General features: G+C 45.4%; 1 protein-coding gene across 5 annotated transcripts in view; it reads right to left on the bottom strand.

The window, feature by feature from the left end:
- The window catches only part of ABCC5 (ATP binding cassette subfamily C member 5), a 51,639-nt gene extending 40,036 nt beyond the window's left edge, over nt 1-11,603 (bottom strand). For 2 of the 5 annotated variants that reach the window (XM_075507016.1, XM_075507019.1), the window contains exons 1-2: nt 11,498-11,602; nt 9,887-10,061 (exon numbers count right to left, since the gene is read on the bottom strand). In XM_075507016.1, the coding sequence (XP_075363131.1) occupies nt 9,887-10,015 (129 nt within the window). In that variant the 5' untranslated portion in view covers nt 10,016-10,061; nt 11,498-11,602. Of the gene's footprint in view, nt 1-9,886; nt 10,062-10,583; nt 10,605-11,454 lie in introns of those variants that run through there. The other 3 variants (XM_075507024.1, XM_075507017.1, XM_075507018.1) reach the window with 3 other exon arrangements.
- Between the last annotated feature and the right edge of the window lie 4,498 nt (nt 11,604-16,101).

Here is a 16,101-nt window from a genome sequence, read left to right as displayed (position 1 = left end):
TGCTGGTCCAAACATTGTCAAATCTGCCATTGCTTCGTGAAGCAGCAAGTGCTCTATGAACTTTATATTTCACTAAGGCAATTTTCCTCTTCTCCTTTCACTGGATTTGATGCAGTACACAACCTACAAAAGTATTAATAGCGGGATTTACAGCATTAGACTCCCAGCCCACTGTGTAGCTAGAATGCTTTATAATACCCTGCCTTAATTAGAACATGAGCCTATTTAAGACTAGTTTGGTGTATCATCCAGCCATACCAGCTGTCTCCCTGAAGGAGAGACAGCAAGGAGCAGGCACTGGGCTAGATCACAGGCAATGGGGAGGCATTGATCCTTTAGACACCTCCATACATTGATTGCAAAGTACAGACAGCACAGCTGAATTCACACAGCACCAAGATGAGACCACCAGATAGCTTCAGACACCTAGAAATTATGGTTACAGCTTCCAGGACTGCTGCAATGAACCAAGTCAACAAGTTAGGACCTCCATTTTCTTCCACCTCCTGACAAGTGGAGTCTAAATGAAAGCTCATGTCTCTGCTGCCTTCTCAGCTTCTGCTACAGGGAAGAACAGCTCTTTGTGCTGTGTTGCTGTGCTGTAGCATCAACCATATATCCAAATGCAGGAGTAAGTGCAGCTGTGCCATATTTCTCTTAAGTGAAAAGATAATTAGCTGTTCAGAAGTGTGCTCTGACTTGCTTCAGAAGAATTCAGAGATTTAAGAGCTTGAAGTCCAGTCATTCATTCTAACAGAGTTACATATGACTTCATTACACAAAACCTCTGCAGTTGCTCTTATGGGCTAGGATTAGCAGAAGTTGAATTAGCATTTAAGTCATGGTTTGAAAGCTAGTCCGAGTTTATGCATCCTCAGATTAGAGCAGAAGTCTCCCAGTAGTGCTTTGCACCAATATCAGGGCTCTGTAGCCAAACAAGATCAGGGTATGTATGTTTGTGATGAGCCAGAATATTTTAATCGCATATATTGAGCACTTTTACTTGATGCACATAGAGTCCTTGTGAGTACAGGTATATCAGTTTCTTCCAGGAACATTGCTTATTTGACCTTGTCCTTGAATTCTGGCAAGCATTAGCATTGAGGTGAGATGTTCTAAACTCTTCCCTGGCAAATCCACCACTTATCCTGCAATCCAAGAAATGCAGAGTTTGGCATGCAGTGTTCATTTTAGGATTTTGCAACAGTGACTGCTGTGTATGTATCTGATTAGCAGCTGTGCACCTGCTTAGGCTTCTGCTATACATGAATGCATGTCTTTTGTTTTGCATTAAAACTAGTATTCATGATCTTGTAATCAAAGGATATAGGATTCATTCAGAGCTGAGTTTCTACACTGATCATCCAGCACTGGAGCTACATAGGTCATGCATGCTAACAGTACAGCAATAGCAGACTCCTGTGGAATTGGAAATAATGATCAGCCTTAACTATAAGTTGCCCTACAGAATTAGCACCCTACATGTGCTCTGACCACAAAGCTGGGAAACTAATTCCTCATTAAGCAGATCAAACTAGCACAGGCTGAGGATTTGGCTCCTGCCTTGCTCATGTAAGCTCTACTATCCTGAACCACATGCAGACAGATTGCCACATGCTGGAGGTGCTCTTCCAGTAATACCCTTTACTCAGGCCATGCCTAAGCTAGGTCACAACAGAAGCTACACAGGTCAATTTAGAATACCACCAGGAGTATCCAGGGAGTCTTTAAACTCAAACTTCTGTGCAGTGGAACCACCAGTGAGTAACAGCAGAAGCCTTGACACCACAGCATTTACTGAGCCTAATACAAGAGCCTTTTATTCAACTCGCCTTCCTATACCAACACATGCTTCCAAAAGCAAGGGGCACCCCACTCAAGTGGCAAATGAACTAGTAAACTCAAATAAACACCTCAGGGCTCCAAACATGTTGACTTTGAAATTCTTTAACCTTAGTCCTCAAAAAGGACTGAAATACAGATTTTGTTTGTGGAACAGCCTGTTCACAGTATGCAGTTCAGACCACAACTTGACTATTCCTTAGCACTAGGATATGAATGTTCAAAAACTAACAAGCATCTCAATGTCTTATGGTATCAAAACTCCCTGCATATAAGTGAGTTTTGACTCATTTCAAGTTAATTTCTCCAGTAGGTTGGGATAGATCCATTAAGTCCTTCTAGGAACTCTTATAACTGTACACTGAGTTTGAGACAGCCACAGGGCAGAATGTCTCCAGCACTAACAGGGAACACTACAATGGAAAAGATACTACAAGCTTTCCTTCACTGACAGTTAATCTGCTCTTTACACTTTTGGTCATGAGCAGGCTGATTTACAAATCTGCTTTGGACAAACGAAGAGCAACCAACAGTAGTCAAAGACAATACTGGCAAGTGGCCAGATCTGAGGTTCTCTCATGTGGCTAAGACTTAGAGAAGAGATGGCTAGCACACTAAAGAAGGCAGCTGAGTTTCATTGGAAGCCATGAATTAGCCATAACACCAGCATTCCTCTAGAGAATGTCTCTGCCCAGTGAGAGATTTCACCTTTTTGCTCCTCCTATTACTAAGTGTAAGGCTTCTCAGATACAGTTAACCCCCCCTCCAAGTTTCAGGTAAACTTTTGATACATGACTGGCTGATGGATATGCTCCTTTCTCAGCTGGTAATATGCACATATATACACAGAAGACAAGGTAGAGACATCACCTCCTCAGAGTGGTTAGAGAATCATCATAAAACATTCACCTACAACCAAGTCAAGGATCTGGTGTCAAATGAGTGAGTACTTTAGTAGCAGAAGTTCAAACAGAAACACAACTTGACAGAATATTATTCTAACCAGGGTAATACATTCAGTTCTTTGGGTAGATCATGGAACTAATGCATCTTTAGAAAGTAACATGAATGTTTGCTTTTGCACATAGTCTAATTGTGTTGAAAGTTTTCAAAGATGATAGAACTACTGACAAAACAGATTTTAAAGTTTTGCTTTCATTTGACTTGAAAAAGTAAAAATAGTTAACATGTAGAGAAAAACATGCCCTCAGTATGTAGGCACTTCACTTGTCTAGATTTGCCTTCTTAGGTTCATTATGCAAACTTATCCCTGAGTTTCAGCTCTGCTGATCACACTGAGGATCTTCAGACAAGTTTCTGAAAGAATCACCAGAACAATAGCTCAAAATTGAACTTGAGACCATTTTACATGCTCCTGATAGAGCTGCACTGTATACTTACCCCTTAAACATCTGTAGAGGGCATAATAGTAAACCAAAGTAGAAGTACTAAGGAAGGCAAGAGTTTCCATCTTCCTTCCTTTCTTGCCTGTGCAATGGTTAGAAAGGTTGAGTACCATCAAATTTACAACAGGAAAATTCTCTACAGCTTTTAACAAGGGTACACTCACAGATACTCTAGGCACTGTCAGGGTAGTAAGTCACTGAAACTGGGTTTGAGGGATGCTATCTTACAGTTTCATGCATTGTTCACCTTCACCTCCTTCAGCATGGGGGCTTATGTGTTCCTAATTTCTGACCTTCCTTTATATTTAAGGGCTTGGCTCCATTTACCTTCTCCTTCCTGCAACCTCCCTCCTCTCAACATGACACATTATGGTGGCTGCTTTTTCCCCAGAAGTCATCTGCCTGTACCAGTAGTGGCTTCTCTTTGTCCAAGGGCCACAGCCTACAGGCACTTGAGCTTGCCAATGCTCACCCATTAGAAATGCTCTAGAATAATGAACTGTAGAAAAAACATTGCTCTGAAACAGAAGTTCCCCAGCCCCCCAATTTTAAAGGTTTATTAGCACAATATGTTTCTATCCACCATACTGCATGTGTTCAGATACCACACAAGTTGTACCAGAGTTGTAGACACTGCATCATGCTCTGTTCCTATGATAGTATATACCATATAGTGTTCAGTTAAAACTCTACCAACTAAGAGGTGCTGCATAACCTTATTCTCTTATGGGCACTGTCCACAGAACCGGTCTGGTCATCAAGTCACCTAAATTCCCTACTACTTCAGCTGCTCAACTACAGCATTAGATTTCCAGCCTTCAGAGCTGATGTTACAGGTACTGTAACAGATCTGATCCACTGCCTGTTGGTCAGTACGAATTGGTTCATTTTAGAATATATCATACCTACACCCTGCATCAGTGCCCTTACACTGCAGCAGTTTACAGCAGGGGAAGAACACACCAAAGCAGGATCCATAGAGGAGCATGCCTCACCTAGCATAGCCTTTTATATAAGGCTTCCAAGGATCACTGGACAGACACCATTTTCCTTCCTACTTTGCAGAAGAGTTAAGTGACAATACAAACAAAGTTTAATAGCATTAGTTTCCAATTTTATTGTAACAGTCCCAGGAAATAAGTATCTCCTTGCAGTCAGACTCTGCAGAATACACAAATGTATTGCACTGCAAAAGCTGAAATTCTGGTTCTAGGTTGAAATTGTAAGAATTCAGATTTCTTGTTATATACCTGCACCTGTGTCAGTTCAATATGTTTTATGGCAACACTACCTAAATTAAGTATTCCCTCACATTCTATGCAGCTATGATCTGAGAAAATAAGGTATCTAAGACAGCACTTGTGTGTAGTCTGTTATTAATAGACAAGAGGTCCTCAAGCCACTAAGTGTAGCCATACAGAGCATGATGGCAGCAGTTACACATTTCAGAAATACATGAACACACACATCCAGATTTCCTCTACTCTTGCACATCTCTCCTAGCACAGCCAAACACCAATGAGATGCTCAGCTAGGTGGCAATTAAAATGAATTTAGCACTTTGCTAGTTATCTTGATCAAGTAGTCAACTGCAGTTTCACCTTCTCATGCAGCAAGAACTGGCATTAGCTCAAACTACTGCAGCATCTAGCTGTAATCTGAGCCAGCCATATAGCAATATCTTTCTGTGTAGAGACCAATCCAGAACACCTACAGACCACAACAGCCTACTTGGGCTGTGATTCCTAAAGTTCTGTGTTCACTTGGTTATGAAAATATGAAATCTTCTGGAAAAATGCAGAGACATCCAGCAGCTTCAGCTACAACTAAAAGCTTATAGTTAAGCTGTCTAGAAGGCCTGCTTTGAGCACAGAGTGCCAAGGCACTAGTACCCAGGTTACATTCACGTTCCTATTTTTGATCATGTTCAGCACAGTTGGTTCAGACACTTCAGATGCTCCAGAGAGTTTGAGAGGCAGAGTTGATCTGACTGTTGGACAGTCAGACAGTGATAAATCACTTCAAAGCTATCAGGGCTTGAAGGATTTACATCAACTGCAGCAAGTTCTGATCACATTCTCTGCCGTCTTTGGCAAAAGCTGTCAGAGACAAACCTGAAAAATAAGAGATCAAGGTGAGGACAGGAGGATTAGTAGGGCTTCTGATAGCTAAAGTTAGCAACACATTTTTCCTGCACATTTAAAGAAATCTCTACAGTACCACACTGCCCAGTGTCTTCAAATGCAGCAATTTGCACTTGAGGAGATGGTGTAGATGCAGTCATTATGCTTCAGCAGCAAGAACCTAATCCTGAACACTACATTCCCGTCACAACCAATTACAGCTTGGAGTACAATTTGTAAATTAGTGCCCTAGCACTGCTAACCTAGGGACTAGAATGTCAAGAATTGAGTTCTCACAAGCATTGTGTATCATGAGAACAAGCTGCTTCTATATCATCTGTTGTTGCAAACATAATGGGGTAGGGAAGCAAAATACTCGCTTGCTGTTCCATCAAATAAACATGAAGTCTACATTTGAGAAGAGCCTATTCCAAAACCACTTTGAGAACAAATTCTCTCTCTTCCTCATCTGTCATTTTACAGTGTGTTTCAGGGACACAATGGGATCTGCCCTCCTCCTCAAGACACACTGCTTCCATGAGAAAAACTAAATACAATTACTTCAGATACAACTTGAAGGGCACACAAGCATTCCAAGAACAAGAAGTTCTAAAGGTGTAAGTATAAATCAATATTTCAAAACATACCACTGAATAAAAATTAAGGGAATGTAATAGCTTCTTACAGATGAAGACTACTGACTATAGTGCTAGGCAGCAAATGCACCTTGAAGTTATCTTCATTCAGAAGAGCCATGTCCCCATGTACAATAAGCCCAATTAGTATGGTATTATGCATTGGGAACATGTAATTAACACCCTGTTTTGTAAGCTACATTAAGGTCTCCAACAAAGACTTAAAAATCAATTGTTATAAGGACACACTGCAGAAACTTATTCATGAGGTGAATATATGCATTCACAAGCTGAATAAAAATTGTTTCTTAAATTTCAGTCCCCGAGTGCCTATTTGAGAGGTCCAAATTTCTATAGCAACATTCCCATTAAGCACCAGGAAATGTTGGATTAGACCTATTTATATTGCAGCATGATTTCAATTATGATTCCAGGAAGCCTATTTGAAAAGCTCCTGTCTTTCAAAGAAGTGATCTTTCAGGCTGTGACCAAACAGTCTTTAAGCTTCTAAGGAAAGAATTGCAAGTTCTTTTTCATTATTGTCATGAACGCCCATTACAACATCCTTTCAGCAGGAAACCTGAACACCAGTATGGAGGTTTCAGGACAGAAAGAGCAAAGTTGAATACAACCTTTATGCAAGACAAAGAAGAGAGAGAAATACAAAAAGACTCTGGGACCTTGGCTCAGTAGTAAAAAAGGTCTTTCACCTGTAAAGATATTGATCAGGCAATCAACTAGTCTTGTCCACTTCAAGTTAAGAAGGATGCATAAAAATGCAGCAATACCAGCAACAGGAAAACCAATGAGTCATGTTATTGATCAGCCAAATGTACCTGTAGCCCTGCCAGAAGTGGTCACTGCCACTGGCCATTAACCAGTGGTCCTTGACTACCAGAGGCAGCATGTTCCTGTATCTTCCTCAAAGGGAACTATGCAGTTCTACCTCACTCTACAAGGTATGAGGTACCTATGCAACGTGTTAGCAAGAAGTCTACCTCATGCAGTATAAGTCTGCTGCAAAACAGTCCCAAACCTGCATTCCACAAAGATCTGAAGTTAGTGGTGAAGTAACATCCTTAATCTGCTTGCAGCTTGTTACTTGCAATACAGATCATGCTTCCAGCTTTGTCATTTTCTGGTCAAGCTAGTTCAAATCCTGAGCTAGGTTTTCTACAAGAAATTTGAGTCCCAAAACCTCTATTGATGGCACACTGGACTCTGTTGTCCAAGTGACAAGAGTTCCACTACAGCTTAACCCCTCTATCTGAACCGCTGTGGTCCTACCCTTCCTCATCACATCAGCCCTTCATTGTGTTCTGTCACCAGCTGTGCCAATATGTGCTCAATAAGCCAGCTTAGGCATCTGACCCAATCCCAGGTTTCTTGAAGGATAAAGTAGTGAAGGACACAGTCCCTTCTCTCCCCTTGAAGCACCATTTTCTTAACAGCTGAGCTACAGCTTCTCCCTGTTGTTACAGGCAGAGAGGAAGTGCTTGACCAAACAGGCAAAGCTCAACCTTATGAAAGAGAAGTCTTTGCTTATCCCCATTTCCAAAGGTATAAAGCATCCCAACAAGTGATAAGGCCAAGAATGCTGCTGAAACCAGAGCTTGTTTCAACTAGAAAGGAAGAAGCTTGGTACACACAAACATGAACATGTAACTTGGATAAGGTGTTATGAATACAGCTCCTTTTATTTAACCTCAGTATTTTGCAAGTAAGCAGGATTTAATCTCACTGACATGCAGCAACAAATTCAGAGCTGTCTGTGTTTATGGACTGTATACATCCAAGCTATAAGGCTAGCAAAACAAAAAGGGTACCAATGTTTGAGCTAAAAATTAACTCAACCCTAGCATACTGAACAAGGTAACTAAGCAAATCAAGTATCACAGTACCCATCTGTCAGAACAATTCCATTAGCAAGATAAGTTGAGTAGAGGAATGAACCTAACAAAACCAAAACAGATAAAGTTCTAGGTAAGAACTGGGGTAAAGCCATTTTCTTGCATCAATTAATGACAAATTTTACAGAATCCCCATTTTGCGATCAGTTATCTGGGTCTACTACCCTGTAGTCATAGGCAGCAAATCAAATGGTAGAGGTAGAAGGGTAAACAAGACTACAGCAACAGAGTTAAGCTGACCTGAAGCTGCCTCAAAGTTAGAAGTTTTAATGCCACACTGTACAGATGTGCAGGACTTAGCTTACTTTCAGCCTTCAGAAAAAACAAATATGCTGGTTTGATTGATTTCATTCATTTAAAAGGTTTAGAGGTAAAATCAGGATTTTGTTCCCAACAGTTAAACCAAGCGTCAACATGATTAGATGATGCAGACCAACAGGCAGAGATAACATGCTATGGTTACTGCTTAACTCCACTGCCACTGGTCAGGAAACAAAGCTGTCCACCAATGGCATCACTGTTGTCACCAGTAATGTGACAGAGCAGATTTGCTACTGGATGGTGTACAGTGGATGGCAAGCCCATGACATCAACATAATAAATGCTGTTAAGAAGCTGCACTGTGACTCCAGAGGACTCTTAGTTCTGCATCAGTGCCTGCTTTAATGCAATCAGACACTCTACCTTCCTCTGAACACTGTCAGCAGTAGTCTGCTGAGTCATAGAGCCTGTAGGGACACTAGGAGCTGCAGGGCCTGCAAGTGCAAACTGCACTCAGCCTGCTGCAGAGCAGATCACTCCAATCTCAAAAAACAGCAGTGCAGCACTGTTAGCCCATAAACACCTGGCAAAACCCTTTAAGCCCCAGTGAAACAAGGTAAGCCTTATCTGAAGTACATCATATCTGTGTCTAGTATAATACAGCAAAACTTAAGCCTTTAAGAAACAGTCTTCACAATTTCTCCATACAAATAAGGAGAGTTCCCCCATTTCCAACCCTCTCACACCAGGGCTGTCACAGGCAATCTATGTGGAATGCCCAGCAACACATTTGCAAGCACCTTGTCATTACAAAAAAAAAAAATCAGACATAGGCAGTATTCACTTTGTTTGGCTTCAGAAAGTGCTACATTAGTATTTTAGGAAAGGTTAAGAACAGGACACACAAGAAAATATTTCAGTGCTAGCATTCAGAGCAGCTAGTATTTTTAATCTTCTTCAACTTGCACAGGTTATTAGTTTCAGACCGTATCTTTCACCAGTGTGGGTGTTTCCATTTATCTGAGCATTTTTTGCCCTATAGCAATTGGTATAGGCACTCTTTTCAGGGAGAACAAGCCCTAAAAACTAGAAGCTCAGAACAATGACATTGTGCCAGCAGCTATTTCAAGACCCAGCTCTCAAATTAAACTAGAGGTAATTATGACTGCACCTCACCATGTTAAATACACAGATGCACAAGAAACAGTATTCAATACAGATTACTTCCATCTTGAGGGAAAAAACTAAGTCTTGCTACTAGAGCAAGCTAGACATCTGGTTCAGAAAATTAATCCTTGAGAAAAACATGGCATGATTAAGAGTTTTTTCAGCTGCCAACACTGAATAGTACATGATTTGTGCTGTGCTCTTCACTGTTCTTACTTGGTTGTAATGATTCTCTTAAGTACAAAAGCTTAAAACATTTCCTGGATTCACATCAAGATCTGAATACTAGAAAAAAGTCTATTTTGTTCAAATGTTACTAAAAAGCCACATTTAAAAGTGAAAAATACTTAATAAGTGCTCAGACTTGTTACTAAGACAGCTACAGTACCCCTTGGAATGACCTCTTCCAAACAAAAGGGAATATTCATTATTGACCTTCAATGCAGTGAATCTATATAGAGCTGGCACAGCAAAAAGGCTGCTGCTGCATGTAATTTAATAAGCATAGACTGCAACACAAACAATGAAAAAAATAAACTGACCTTATGTTTAGCATGCTGAAATTTTGACCCTTCCTGCTCTTCATGCTGCACCGAGTTGGCTCTCTCCCTCACACTTCTATACCCAGGACTGGGTATAATGTACTCTTTTCCTATGTCGATGTCTTTCATCTTCTGTAAACGCCAGGGTTTACACGTGTATTTTCACCTCAAATATCTGAAAAATAATTAAATTCCGCTTCATTATATGCTATGCCCAACACACCAATTCCTTTTAGTCATCTATTTTTAAAGTTTATTTTTAAAATAAAAGTCAGAAAGCAGTTATAAAAGTTTTATTACAACAGGACTGTAATAATGTGACTTTGGAAACGCACAGAAGACTAACTTCTCCTGAACTAGTTTAAACATACCGTGAGGTAACCAAATAGTACAATGACTCTCAATGCACTAGAGTACTGTCATACTTCCTCCTTTCAAACTCGGAAATACAATTACACAATCTGACAGATTAAAGTAATAACTACACTATTTAGTTGAAACCTTGAGAAACTTGACTTGGAAGATCAAATCCCTGAAATCTTTTGTTAGTGTCTGAAGCTTGCACATACCTAACAACTTACCAGTACAAAGTTTTGCAAAATTGATATCTCTCTAGAGATATCACATGATAAAATTAGTCATTACACACACACTCTAGAGAAAAATATATTCCTTCTCTATAGAATTATTCACTTACTCCATAGGCTTGAGCTATCATTAAGTATGAATATGCACAGGAAGGAGACACATCTTCAGTGCTGCAGGTTTTCCCTCAACCTATCAAATTGCACTGTAAGGTCAGAAGTAGAACCATAGTCCCAAAAAGAAAATCACCTCCCACTGCAACGCTTTGTTTTATAACTGCTTTATTGCATTGTCACTTGCCTTAAACCGACACGATAGAAGAAGCCCAACCAAGTTACATTAGTCAGAATCTGCATCAGCAGGTTTGGCTTGGTGCACTGGGCTGCCACCTCTCCGCCGCCTGCAGAAACAGCCTCCTTCCCTCATCCGCTGACACAAGTCCCCTCCAACGCAGCCCTCCAGCTGCTCTCCAGCAGCCAGCCCCGGCGCACCGGCCGCCCCCCACCCTGCACAGCTCGGTGCTGCTCCCCCACCCCCGGAGCCGTACGTACCAGCGCCGGGCGAGGATGCTGCAGAGCAGCAGGTCCCGGGGCTGCTGCACCCTGCTGGCTCTCCATCCCTCCTGCAAGAGGGATGCGAGCCAGCCTCCCCCGACCTGCCACCCGCCAAGGGACCCAAGGGACCCCTCCCCTATTCCCCCCCACCTCTCTGTGTCACCGGTGTAAACAAGAGAGGCCCTCCCCGCTCAGGGACAGATCCCCCCACGCCAGCCGGGGCGGGACGGACAGCGATGGCCCCGAGCTGCCGGCGGGAGGGGGCACAGCGCAGCCCTCTTCACGGGGGGGTGAAGGGAGGGGGGGGGGGGGGGGGCTGCTCGACCGGCCTCCTCACAGGAAAGGGGGCGGGGGCGGCAAAGCCGCCTCCTCAGCCGCGCGGCGGCCCCCTCACCCACACCCACACAAAGGGTCGCTCCCCACCCTCACCTCAGCACCCGCCCCCGGTCCCGGGCGGGGCGGCCCCGCTCACCTCCGCCCGGCGACTAGCCCCGCTGCGGCTTCTCCACTCAGCGGCCGCAAAGCCAAACAACATCCCTTATAGCGGTTCCGGCGTCCCTAATGCGCCTGCGCGGGGAGGAGGGCGGGGGCTGCGGCGGCCGTTCCTTCGTGGCGCCCCACGGGAAACGTAGTCCTCGCCTCCGCCGCGGCCGCCCACGGGCTGGCGGCCTGGGAACTGCGTTTCCCAGAAGGACCCGCGCGGGCCACCTCTGTGTGGCCACGCCTCCCAGCCGTGTCCTGCCCACTCCCTTCCCGCCGCTCCTGCCGCAGCGTGGGGGGTCTGGAACGTTCGCCGCCGGCCGGCGCGAGCCGCCGGGATGGGGCGCGCGCCCCGGGGCAGCGCGCGCGGCGCGGCAGCCGTGCGATGCAGCGCGCCGCAATGCAAATGCAATGCGGTGCAACGCATCGCAACGTAGCACAACGCAACGCGGTGCAATGCAGGGCAGCGCCGTACCGTGCGCCCCGCGCAGGGCGGGGAGCACGGGGCGTAGCCGCCCGCCCCGAGCGAAGGTGGGGTGGGAGGAAGGACCCCGCTTTCTGCTCGGACAGCAGCACGCAAAGCCGCGGGACAGAGGGACCACAGCCGAGCTGTGGGGAGACCGAGGGTGATCTCGGTTCCCCCCCACCCCGTCCCGCCGCAGGCACTGCCGCGGCGCGGCTCCCGGTAGCGGGAGCTGCCGCAGGGCGCTGCCTAGTTTGCAGAGGCGGAGCGGCGGCGGCCGGAGCGGTAGGGGCTGGGCGGCCAGAGCAGGAGGAGCGGCGTCTCTGGCTTCAGCCTGGGTTGCACCCGCCTGCTCTGCCGGTTGGTGGTTTGCAGCAGCCTGTCACTTGCTGCCGGTTATTTACAGCCTTTCGGCCGGGGAAAGTGCGACTGTGCCCTTATCTGGGGCTTAACCTTCACCACAGCCGGGGCTGGAGTGTTGGCTTCTGTGTGCAGCAGCTGTGTCACCCCTCGGCCACGGCCGCAGGCCTTGCGACACTGTGCAGCAAGCCAGGCTTGGAGCAGGACATGGGGGAGGCAAGGAAAGCCCCTGCTGTGCCACTCTGAAGGGAAGCTTGTCTCAGGGCTTTCCCAGTCAAGCTTTGCCCACTGAAAGGAATGGAGCAGGGCAGAGGGAAACTGCAGCTGTGCATCCCTGTGTGGCAGTGGCTGAGGGGCAGCAACGGCCCCGCTCCCCCAGTAGTGTGACACAGGGTATCCAGCCCCCGCCTCGGGGAAGTCAGTGAAGGAGGAGATGGACACAGCTGCATTTCTTCTCACAAAGGGCTGTAAATATCCTTAACAAACCCTGAGCTGTAGCTTCTCCCCTACTGCGTTTAAATACCCTGTCCTCATCTGACATCGTCTTTCCACCAGCCAAATTTGGCTGATGTCTCATTTAAGTGGTTTATATAACAAGCGCCTGTTTGCACCGCAGTCCTTGCTCTCCTGTCAGGAATGTTTGTGAGAGTCAATTTGATAGAAAAGCTGAAATAAACTCAGGTGAAGAGGAGAGGTGGGAATCTGGAAGTAAAACTGGACCCTGAATATTCCTTCCAAGTCCACAGGCCAGCAGTACAAGTAAAAGATGTCACCATGCAAAGCAACGATTCAAGGACACTCTTAAGGTACCAGAGAATCCCTTCAGAGCTCCCTGACACATATGGTAACGTGTCCTGTGGAGCTCCAACTCCATTTCTGACAAAAATGAGAATCAGCTCCATTGCAGGTGCTTTAATATTTTGGGACAGAAGAATTGACAGACAGACGCACAGAAGCAGAGCCCTTCCCATGGCAAAGCAGCCGAGAGCACATGTGGCTGCCTCATTTTCCCACAGTCTGTTCCCCAGAACTCACAACTGTGTGATTTCAGATTGGTTTGACTGAGATTTTATTGGGAAAGAAGCTGCAAGGTGCACTTTATGCTTTATAAATGCTATGTCCCAGCAAAGGGTGGATTTTAAGACAGAAGCCAGTCATTAAACAGACCGCATCAAACACACTGGAGTGTAGGGGTAAATAGCTGTGCAGTTACTGAGTGACGTAGTTAAACAGCATAAACAGAAAGGACAAGGTATGAATGATGGAGAGAAAAAAAATGTGTTAAAGGTTCAAGGTGAATCACTTGTATTGTATTTTAGGGCATTGACCTGAAATTTTTCTGAGCGTGAGCATGTCTTTGGCTGTTGGGCAGTGGAAGCAACCAGAGCTGCTTTTCAGAGGTGGCTGGCTGTTTTTGAGCGGCTGACATGCTGAAGCCCAAAGGCTCTGCATCATGTGCCTAGAAGGAAAGAAGAACGTGAACCTCCATTACGCCAAAGTGGTTGCAAAATATGTTAGGAAAGATGAGCAGATAGTGCTGTTTAAGCCAAGGGAGCCAGGGCCCTGCCTACACTTGTTCTGTCCTTCTCCGGTGCTGGAGTAGATCCAAGAGTAAAAGGGAGGGCATGAGTGCTAGCAGAAAACTGTGCTGGTAAATAATGATGTGTACACTCCACTCAGACTAGCTCTGGGTGATGGGCCGGCAGCAGCATCAACAGCGTTTGCACACCTGAGGTCCTGCAAGTGTACGTACTCCCGTAGTATGATGGTGGGAGGAAAATGCTTATGTAGGCATAACCCACTTTTAAGTGTGTCACGAGTCTCCTCCGGTGTTTGCTCTAAAGGATATAAATGTACTGGTGCTACCAAACAGAGGAGTTATATCTTTAGCTCCAGTGGCAGCAGCTAATGCTTTTAGTGCTGCAAGTCCCGGATTCATCCCTGCGGGATGGCAGCTGTTACATAAACAAGGCCTGTACAGTATTAAAACTTGCCCTGATTCAAGATCTGGGATTTGCCGTAATCAGCCCTGACTTGCAGCAAGAAAAGCACAGCCAGACTGAAGAGACAGCAGCAGCTTCAAAGCCAGGGCCTGCAGACCATGAGGACTAGGAAGCAACACCTGACAATTAGTTTTCTTAGAGGTGTACAGCATCTGCTCCCCCACACCCCAAAACAAACATCAGCAACAGATTTAAAGCAACGCTTGAAACAAACTGACTTGAGCCATTGCATCTGGTAGTGGACTATCACCAAGTTGACCAGGAAAACCAAGGTTTAGTTTGTGGGAGTGATGGTCTTTATTTATCCAACTCTCCTACCACATCTTTCCCCATAGGATCTGAGGACCTGCTTTTGCCTCCTGGGGAATATGGAGCATGTGTTGCCCAGGAGACTCAACTGAGCTGAATCTTGGACAGAAACAAACAGATTTCCCTTCAGGAGATTTTCTGGGCTTGAGGAGCATTGCGGTTTGGGTTCACAGCACTGCAATTAAGACCAGAATCTCAGCCACACAAAACCCTGTTACACACACGACTGCAAAGCAGAGAGTTACTTGTGCACTGATGGGGTCCAAACGCCTGGCAAGCCCAGAAGATGCTGGCTGCACAGGTCAGGTGGGGAGGAGCAATGGCGTGGTGCAGTCGCTGTTTTACTACTACCAAAAAAATTGCAATGACGTGCTAGGACGGAACAGCTTTTCTCTTTGCCCTGAAGGAAAAGACAGCCCCCAAAGAAGCAGCAATATGTGATCGGACTGATGTCCGTGGAGACATGTGGAATACCAGGAGATGCCTTGGGCTAACAGGAGCGGAGAGCTGTCACGTCAGGCTTGCCACCCACCCAGCACCTCCTTCCAGACCTGTGGGCTCTGCGAGGCTGGCTGGGGAACACAACATACTTCGGTCAGAGTGGATGGTGCTTGAGGAGGTGTCTTCCTTTGCTACAAATCCAGACACCCCTGTGGAGAACTGTTCTTCCCTCTCTCCCCAGATCTCCTTTCCTATGTACCTCATACACAAAGGACGTCTTCTTCTTACCTTTCCCTGCTGGGGTGCTTGGTCCCAGCTGCTGAGGCTTGCATTTTTGGCATGAGTTTCCTGTGTTCAGCCCCTCCTGATGAGCATGCTGACAGTTATTATGCTTGCTGGTGCTTTTTTACTCTCTCACTGATCAGAGCTCTCAACCATGAAGTGCAGAACTCAGAAATTAATTGGATGGCTCAAGGAAAAGTCCCATGACCTCAAATTTAGCCTGCAGCACTGCAAACCATAAGAAGTCCAGAAATAGGGAGGTCTGGAGAGACTGCATTCATCAGCTTGTTCCAGATTCTCTATCCCTGTGCAGTGCCTGATCTTTTATTGTCCATCATTTCCAGGTCTCCCTCCCACACACAGCCTATTAGTTCAGGACTTTGAGTTCTCAGAGCAGACTGAAAGATTTCCCGTTGCACTGCAGCTACTGCAAGTCACTCTTCCAGAAAGCAATAATTTAGCCTCAGCTGGGCTGTATTTTTCTTTCCTAGGAGCCGCCAACCCATGTGGGCAGCTTGGCAGACTGAAGCAAGCCTCAGAGGTCTAGCGCTGCTGAAATACCTGTCTACTACCTACAACTGGGGAGTGGAGAGACATTGCTACTCATTTTCCTTTGTATCTTATATTCACCTTCACAGTTTAAGAGGAAGAGGAAAATATTGTGGCAAAAGCATGAACAAGATCACTGAGAATAGTAATTCTTAGTCCATCATCCTTAGGCTCCAGCATTAACATCCT

This window comes from Mycteria americana, chromosome 7 (assembly GCF_035582795.1).
Source record: "Mycteria americana isolate JAX WOST 10 ecotype Jacksonville Zoo and Gardens chromosome 7, USCA_MyAme_1.0, whole genome shotgun sequence".
Classification (NCBI taxonomy): domain Eukaryota; kingdom Metazoa; phylum Chordata; class Aves; order Ciconiiformes; family Ciconiidae; genus Mycteria; species Mycteria americana.
The sequence above is the reverse complement of the archived record's forward strand: the minus strand, read 5'-3'. Positions and strand labels throughout refer to the sequence as shown.